Below are 9,014 nucleotides of genomic sequence, written 5' to 3'. Positions count from 1 at the left end.
AGGTAAGTGCTTCTCTAAAATGTGCATGTCCAAACCTCTCGGTTACTGGTGGGTTGAAAAGTCCAGAAGAGTCTGTGTCCCAGCTGGGTTGGAGATTTGAGAGGAGGAGGAGGAGGAGGAGGAGCGTACTTGGAAGTGCTCACTGGCTGGGCGCTTCACAGCTCAGGACAACAATTCAAATGGAGCATAAATTCAAGTAACGCTTGTGAATTAGTCTTCAACGCTTTTTGTTTTAAAGTCAGTCCATGTGATGGTAAACTCCAGATGGATTCACCAGCAAGGGAGCTGCAGAACCTAAGCTTACTCCTATACATTTCCTAGCAGTAGTTTTATGTGTAAAATCTTATGCCATTAGGAAACAGAGACTTCACATGATCTGATTGCATAAACTTTGTTTCTATAGTCTTTTGTATCTATAAATATGAAATTGGCAGCATGGGCAGTAATGGTCTGCGTCCTTGAAGATCCTCACGAAGAAAGGTACGAAGCAGCATCCAAAACAGCACCTACAGCCAAAGAGGAGATGGACATGCATGGAATGGTTTACTGACTTTTCTTTCTGCTGGCTCCATCTGTGCTTTTTCTCTGCCTTATTCTGTCTGCCTTCACTGGATGAACCCGCTTCTTTCCCAAGTCTCTTAATGTTTAAAGTATCTTCCAAAAAGTTAATCATCTTCACTGCTAACATCTTATGCATTAGTCTGATTCTGAGCCTGATTGTAAATTACAGTAGGGAAGTAGACAATGATGTACTAATTTTTGCTTGTCTTATGAAAAGTAATAACATACTTGGTTAAATTTAGCAAGTTTGCATCCCCTGTAGTCACGATGACTGTCTCTAGAATGGACAGAATGACTTCTTATCAAGTAGAGAAGGGCAAACTGTCTATATAAGCACTAGCTAGAACTTTTATTTTTTAATGACTCTTTTTTAACCTTCTGCTATGAAGAATGTTCAAAGTATACATGAAAGCTTACCCAACCATACACAAGCTGGTGCACAGAAGGTAAGACAGTCTGCCCAGTCTGTAGGTGACCTGTGTGGTGATGTGCTGGCGGCAGGAAGGGCATATTGTGGATGTTGGTTTGCTCGAGAAGATTCCTGCTACGATGATCGGAGGCTGAGACACCAAGTAAACTGGGTTCAAGAGGAAATGAGAAGAAGCAAAATTAGAAGCACAGGAAATCTTTTACAAGTTAGAAAGTCTTAACTGGAGAATATAGGTTCTTAACATGGCTGATCTAGAGGCACCTATGTTACTATTATTGATTTCAAGTACATTCATAAGAACTGCTGTACTGCTTGTTCTGTGTATCCCAGTATGTTTCTCCTACCAGCAGCCTGTATTTATTTGGATAGGGACATATACAGGGAATTGCCTGTGGGATAATCCCTATAGTCAGGCAGTCTCCACCACCCATTGGCAGATATGCTCTGACATCGAGAATTTATCTTCTGGTGTTTAAAATAATATGAGAATGCATGTTCTCCCTGAAGAAGAGATTGGAAGGATATAGAGGAGCTTTCTGGATCAACTTTTCCATAGTTACAAGAAATCAATCAAAGCAGTTATTCTAACATGCAGATGTCATCAGTCAGATGCTGGTGCTGTCCCCAGTTAGTAAAGTCTGTGGCTTCCCTCATATTTTTTCAGTCTGGACCTGACTCTGTCATCCTCCTTGAGGGGCATGCCCCTTGTAGGTACATGAAGGGTATTTTTTCAGAAATGTTTTCAGTGAAAAATACCATTTAAGTATTATAAAACATGTTTAGGGTACATTCACACTGTAGCCTGAAGCAAAACTTCAGGAGTGGGAAGGTACTGTCTGTTAGATAGATAGGATATAGCATATCTGTGTTTAATTGCCTTCTGGTCTTGGGGATTTTTAAAAATGTATGTGTCTCCTTCCCTCCTGTAAGAGACGTCATTTGACTGTTCTTTGAAGCCTTTCCTCACTGTCTCCTTTGAGCTTCTCCACTTCTGTAAAAGCGACTAGAACAGGAATAACAAAATACACTGGACTTAAAATGATTTGTTCTGAAAGTCCTAGCTCCTAGCTGGTTTTAAAAAAATGGGTGCTTCTGTAGATTGGCTAATGCTGGAAAAACGAGCCTGAGTCTCTCATGTGAGTTTATCTTCCAACATTTCTAGGGAAGTTTTCCAGCCTCTTAGTTTGTGATTGGGTCAGAAAACTCCATCTTCTATGTTGATTTTAAAACTAAAAACGTTTCACTTTCGTTAGCATGTAGAACACGAACATTGTCAGAAACACAGTCCCCTGGCACTTACCTGGTGGCTCAAGGGTGGCTGTTTCTCGACAGCTGTAAGGTGGGGGAGAAGGATACTCATAACCTGCTATGCAAAGAAAAACAGGGCAAAACGTAAAAACGCATACAGCTTATGCCTCCCGAAAGCCCCGTTTGGAGTCTGACGAGAAGCTGCGTGGGGAGGTGCCTCGCAGGAGAGGCCTGACGTGGCTCAGTGAAGTACAGGACAGGGAAAAAATGCTACTGAATTGATTAATGGATTTTTAAAGCCGGAAGAGCCCGCGGTGACTAGCTAGTCTCACTTTCTATATAATATAAGCCGAGAAACCAAATTGTTTTTTCAACACAAAGGCAGTAACTGCATCTATTCCAGCATAACATTGGAATGATATTTGGTCTTAATTCAAGAACTCCATTTAAGTACCTCTAACTAGTTTCAGTGATTACTACCCCTACTATTAGTATTTACAGCCTTTTTTCTAGTTTGAATTTTATCTGCCCTCAGCTTCCAGCCAAGTAATTTCATCATACCCTTTGTTCTAGAAAAAAGTTAAAGATCTTTTTCCTTTTGTTGTGAATAAGGGAGAAGGGAAGCTGGTGACTAAGACACCTCATGCTTTTTTAGTTCTTTTACTAATCTTTCAAATTAAGAATGCAGTCAGCCTACCTGAGTGTGAAATAAATGAATGTATAAAAAAATACATTCAAAAATACATTCAAAATAAATTAATATATAAAACTTTACAGCTAGCATGGATGTGGTATCAAACTACCAGACTGGTATGCAGCAGGAGACAGTCCCTACGAGAAGTCTTATTTGGTCAAGCCGCACAGTGTCAGAGAAGCCCTCACCCCCAAGCAGAGCAGCCCTGATGTGGGAGTCCCGCCTGCGCCCTCGAGCCTTTCGGAAACAATGTGAGTCCAACCAGGGAATAAGCCCACAGGTATACAAAATGGGATACAAAACTGGAATTTCCCAGAGTGAGACAAAATACAATGGCAAAGTTGAAAAAATGTTAGCAGTGTTTCCTTGAATGGCTTGCCAGAAGTGAGATTTGCAATGGCGTTTGGGTTTAATGGTGGTGGTGGGGTGTTTAGGTTTTGGGGGGGGAGGTTTTTGGAGGGGGGGTTATTTGTGGAAAAACAAATTTGTAAGAAATTAAGAAGTAAAGAATTTCCTTCTCATCTAGAAGAGGAATGTGCTTAGTACAAGTGAGTTATCACTCGATGTGTTTTTGTGAAGGACCTGCTTCCTGCGCAAGGACAAGACGCTGCAGCTGAGTGTTAATGTGTTGAGTGCCTGTCCCTTGGTTGAGTAGCTTACAAGTGAGACTTTTTCTCCCCAACCTCTTGCAAGCTCTTCTGAGTTTAAATGGGGCCAGAGAGGTCTTTGAAGAGAAAAATACTTACAGAGAGAGCTGATCAGAGTAAAATGCTCTGAAAATGAGTCAAGTTTAGAGGCCCAGTACTGACACATCTAGCCTTATTAGTCACCTTCTGACCTCCCATTCTGGTTTTTTTCTCCAGTATTGCCTGGTGAATGGCAATTTCCTCAATAGCAGGAAGGTAACAAAGGTAAAATCACTGATATCTCAGTGTGTCTTTCAATGAGTGTGGGCTCGAACAGGTAGAAGACAAAGGAGTGTTGTGAGATGTTTGTGTAGGTGTGAGAGCAATGCCTGGTTTCAGAGGGAAAAGCCAACCCACAGAGCAGCAGCTGTCAGTGCTCGCCTGCAGTCGTTGCGCTGAATTGTCAGCACTTCAGTCATGGTGTTTCCCCATGAGACGGCAATGGGGAGGAGTTGTTCGTCCCTATAGAACCTGGCTGCAGAACTGACTCATCTAGGGAGGGCAGCTCTGGGCAGCAGGAGCGTTTGGGAAAAGGCCAGTCATCTGGAAAACTAGATTACAATTTAAGCAAGACATAGCACGTCCATGTACAAAGTTTGCTGGCTGAACATTTGCTCCTTAGGAATATGAAATTATTATAGAGATACAACTGCAATTCCTTTTCCAATAAAGCATGTGTTGTTTGAAAAATTAACTATACCAACAAAAATATTTTTTGCCATTTTAAGTGATGTTTCTGTTAGGAGATCCTACCAGCTTGCCTACCCCAACCCTGGGTTTTATATGCTGGCACAGACGCTTTCTAAACCCATCATGCCCTGGCAAAGCTGGGCCCCTTATGAGCTGGCTCAGTTACGCTCTGGAAACCAGCTATCAGCGTTTGCCTCACAGCCACCGAGAGGGTCCTCTTTCCAGCCCCCCGGTGAAGCCTGCTTACCCTCTTGGCTGCAGTACTCCGGTGCAGAGGGTTCTTGCATGTAGGATTCACGGTGCGGTTCGTACATAATCATAGGAATTTCCACACGTCCCTTCTCACTAGGCATCTCTGCAGTTCACCTGCCAAAAGTAGTGCAAAATAAAATCTACTGTAAGTGACTTTTAGTGCCCTGTATTTGTCAATGCCTGCTTCTGTAATTCCTAGTTCTCACACTCAGATTTCACTTAGAGGAAAATTAGCAGTTCTCATATTCTGGCTTTTTTATAGACCTAAGTGCAGTCAGTTCCTGTTACACTTCACGATGAGGAAGATGGGAAGGGAGAGCACAAAATACCATCTTTACATATTTCTTTGTGCTGGAAAGCTAAAAATGTTCCCCCAGAAAACACACTATTCAAAGTGTATAAACTCGTGACTGAAAGTGTTACCTTTGCAGAAAAGTTAACCTAATCTTTTTCTGTGGATTGTCAAAATAATCCAGGAGGAGAATAGCACGCATTGGAGCACCTGTGAAAAACCTTCATGTGTCATTAAGTCAGAGCCTGCAACAGTGCAACCAGTGGCAATTCGGATCTGTCTTTCGTCTGGTTATTGTGCAACCTGATCATCATCATTACTGTGACCAATTTTGTGCTGTGAAACTATTGTCTCATCGCTAGTGTGACAGGCTTTTGTTGGGCAAGATCATTATTAAATATGACTGTGCTGCCTGAGGCTCTGAACAAGATCAGGCCACAAAATATGTGTGTTTGGAGGTGTTAGCAGGAACTGTTCCTCGCAATAAAGGAGAGTGGGAGGAAGAGGACACAGCTGGAGATGTGTGTTTGTATTACTGTAAATGGAATGGTGTTAATTATTCCTAGCTGTCCCTTGAACCAGTATTAACTGGTTGATTTCCTACTAACGTTAACCGTAGGAGTCCTTTGCAGAGAAAGTTACAGCCTTTCGTGCAGGTCAGCAAGGAAGGGCAGTTTTGGGGGAAAAGGAGCGAAGATGTTTGTGAGGAGCTGCTAAATGAGTCTGGCGCAGGTTTACTGGCTGCTCAGGTAACTCCACATAGCTCCTTGCAGCTAAATGTCCTATGTCGCTGTGCAGACGCCTTCCCTGTTCGGATCAGGACTGTGCCCATCTCGCCTACTTGCTAGTCATGCAAAAGTGAGGGGTTATGTTGTTAAGAGACACTTGGATACACAAATAGAGACTGGGAAATGTAACATTCGGCAAGTCAGCACAAGCTGCCCGAATATGTGAGGTCAAACTGGAGTAGGATAGAAATTGCTGAACAAGGCAAGATGGCCTCACCAGGCTGTTTTCAAGGTGTGTTGGAGGGCAGTGTGTATGGGGGAGGCCAAAAGAGGGGGGATTAGTACTGCTGAGGTAAAGCATCAGTCCTTTTAGGGAGGAAGAAAAGGAGGAATTTGAAAATATCACTAGGGAAGAAGTGATGTAATTTTCACGGATCGGGATGAATGGAAGGTGATATGGAAAGTGGTGGCAGAATGAATAATAAAGAGAATAGGTAGGATGGTGTGGAGAAAAAATCAGAAATACAGCATTGGCCATGTTAAGGCCAAAGATGCTGGAGAAAATTGGTAATGTATGGATTGGAGAAGGTGGGATGGGGAAAGGTGCATCTCAGTATACTTGTTATAAAGAAGCTAAAACGGGTGATTGGGAATGTCAGAGGTATTAATAGGCCATTGTTGAAGCTTTATGAGGATCCCACTGAGAAGAAAAAAGGAAAGCTGAGAATCAAGAGAACTTGGGTAAGATGAAGCTATGAGAGCCAAGGGAGAGTAATGATCTGCAGAGAAGACAGACAGTGTGTCAGTGGTAACTGTGGGTTCACGAGTGTGATGATAGACAATATTGCATTAGCTGGTGTTGACCAAGGGCTGTTTCCCTGGGACAAGGATCAGTGGGCAAAATTATAGGGAGTCTCTTCAAGTTTTTGGCTTATTGCTATCTCGATACTTAAACACCATACGCTAAATACTGGGTGGTGTCGGTTCGGGTGACATTTCTGCTGAATTCATCTCACTCACTGTGAAACAGGAAAAAGAGGAAAGGGCTTTTGAATTTCATCCAGTGACTGTAGGCCCAGGCAAAAGGCCTGTCATGAGGCACAGAGTAGGAGGGAATAATAATGGTTAACATAGTGAGAGCATTGCAAGTTTAACAGCTGAATGCAAGCGAACTCTGACTAATCCTTGCTCCACCCAGTGAGGTATTAGTATAATATCACCAGTTAAATGTATAGGACAAGAGATGCAGAAGTGAATCAGCAGCAGAACCAGGAATAGCGTGGGGGTCCCACTGGATGCCAGGTTTGTGTTTGATCTATTAGAGCCGTCAAGCACAGAAGCTGTGGGCCGTAGGCTGTTGATAAAGTTGGTGCCCTGAATTTGCTCACTTTCAGTGTCTTGTTATGCGCTTCTAATGGTGCTGCCAGTACCTCTGTGTCTTGTGATGGAGGACCTGCCCCAGAGCAGATGAGCTGGGCCAACTGGGTGGGCACCTGGGCCTCAGCTTCTGCAGGAGCTGCTTCAGTCTACCTGGGAGAAAGTACCAGGGAGTTAGATACCCTCTGGGCCTGAGTGCTGCAAGTCCGGAGGTCCAGGAAAAGCATTCTCTAGGGCGTTTTATGCAACTCAATAGACCCTTTCATTTGGCCTATAAGTGGTTACTCTCAGTTCTTGGTTGCAACCATGCCTGTGATGCCTAAGAGTTCTTTGGGACTGTGACCCCCAAACCTGTAAGTGTTATTGCCATAGATTAGAGCTGGAGACTTTCCTCTCCTCTCTCAGACACGATAATCTGCTGGAGAGGAGAGTACGGGAGAGAACAGACAGTGTTAGGAGCCCTGTAGGAAAAAGTCGTAAGGAGGAATATCAGGCAGCAGTTCCTGAAGACTAGGAAAATGTCATATAAACTCCCCTCCAGAAACCAGTAACATCTAGGAGGCCCACACTTAATAGCTAGGGAGGTGATGTAAGTTGTCTTCTCTGCAGTCGCACTGAGCAAACGGAGCTCTCTGCGAGGGCAGAGCAGACCCTTGTGTGCTCCTGAAGTGAGGGCTTGGTTTATCTGGAGCGCTCAGGATTGACTCAAGCAACTGCGAACCGCTTGATTTGCAGGCAGAAACATATGGTCCCAGGGACACCGAAACAAGTCTGTGCCTTCTCTCCTCTGAAGTCTCGGTCTCTTCTACATATGGGTATAATCGGTTTGCGCTGGAAAATAAAGCTCACTTTAAGTCCTATGGAAATTAGTGGTTTTTTTTAAAAAAAAAAAAAAAGCAAATCACACCCTGAGGCATATACACAAAGAGCCAATTCAGGGAAAGGAAGGTGGAAAGGACAAAGCCTTTATGTTCCAGGAAGGACATATCCTAGGGGAGAACGGGCAACAGCAGTTTCCATCATATTCCTCCTAGGGGAGAACGGGCAACGGCAGTTTCCATCATATTCCTCTGGATTTGCTCCAGGCACTTCTGTTCTGGTGTGAAGAGCAATCGTCATGCAGCCAAGCAAAGCTGCTGAACTGCGGAACTCCACAGCAGGGCCCTGCTCTCTGGCTCTCACCCACACCTCTGCACGTTCTCTCCCGAATGTCCCTGACAGCTAAATAATCCCACAGAAGAGAATAGTTCAACGTGTGCCTGCAAAGAGGCACAGGCACTGTCACTTGTGCTTTGTAAAGGGGAAACCGAGACACACGGAGGACAATCTTCTCAGGCGTCCTGACAGAGTTGTCATTTGGCCTCCCATGTGTGGTTTAAATAGTTGCAAAGAGAACGATGACTTTCCTTCCCTCTCTGTGGTATTTTTCAGAAAGGTTTTTTGGGTGCTGCATGTTTGCAGTGGTGGGCAGAGGACAGTCCCGTCTGTGCAAATCATTTTTCACCTTTCAGAAATATTTTTTCCAGTTTGATTTCAAGTTCATTGGAAATATGCTTTTCCCACAAACACTTCTTCAAAGGTGACCTTGTGGTATTTGAAATGGAAGCATTCATGAGCCTGGAGAGTCCCACAGGATTCCTGTCTGTTTTGACCTCGGTATAGCTCAGCAGAACACAAACTGGGAGCTACCTGCCAGTCATTTCAAAAATCTCATTACTTGAGTGCTGATGCATCTTTGTTTTAGTCTTATGAGCCTGTGCCAATGAAGTATTTACTTTGAAAGTATTGAAGTATTTAATTTGAAAATTGAAGTTCACTGCAGTACTAATTCTTCTCCATTCAGATTCAGAAATTATATTCTGAAAAGGAGAGGAGGCAGGTGGGATTTGGCAGGTGCGTGTGTATCAGAGTCCAGGTAACATTTCCCTTACCTCGGTATTCTGTTCTGTTGTACTTCTTCCTCAGAAGTAGATTGACCTAGTTAAAAAATGATGTGGTACTTCTGTGAAAGCTTATCAAGATTTACTAATCTTTTTTTTTTACTTAACTGAGGCTT

The 9,014-nt window shown here is 43.5% G+C and overlaps 1 protein-coding gene across 1 annotated transcript; it reads right to left on the bottom strand.

Annotated features, from left to right (window-relative positions):
* Positions 1–206: 206 nt before the first annotated feature.
* LITAFD (LITAF domain containing) lies at positions 207–4,662 on the bottom strand. The gene is made up of 4 exons (XM_075164935.1): positions 4,557–4,662; positions 2,292–2,357; positions 979–1,138; positions 207–506 (listed from the first exon to the last, which is right to left on the bottom strand). The coding sequence occupies exons 1-4, from the start codon at positions 4,660–4,662 to the stop codon at positions 398–400; spliced, it is 441 nt and encodes a 146-aa protein (XP_075021036.1). The 3' UTR covers positions 207–397.
* Between the last annotated feature and the right edge of the window lie 4,352 nt (positions 4,663–9,014).

The sequence above is a fragment of the Calonectris borealis genome, chromosome 16, assembly GCF_964195595.1.
Source record: "Calonectris borealis chromosome 16, bCalBor7.hap1.2, whole genome shotgun sequence".
Taxonomy (NCBI): domain Eukaryota; kingdom Metazoa; phylum Chordata; class Aves; order Procellariiformes; family Procellariidae; genus Calonectris; species Calonectris borealis.
The sequence above is the reverse complement of the archived record's forward strand: the minus strand, read 5'-3'. Positions and strand labels throughout refer to the sequence as shown.

What these genes read in the sequence shown, in the direction of transcription:
- LITAFD (XM_075164935.1), bottom strand. Translation starts at nt 4,662, where the DNA reads ATGCCTAGTGAGAAGGGACGTGTGGAAATTCCTATGATTATGTACGAA. An exon ending in GGAGTACTGCAGCCAAGAGG is followed by an intron (nt 2,358 to 4,556) that starts GTAAGCAGGCTT and finishes TTCTTTGCATAG; the next exon opens with CAGGTTATGAGTATCCTTCT. An exon ending in ACCAGCTTGTGTATGGTTGG is followed by an intron (nt 507 to 978) that starts GTAAGCTTTCAT and finishes CTTTGGCTGTAG; the next exon opens with GTGCTGTTTTGGATGCTGCT.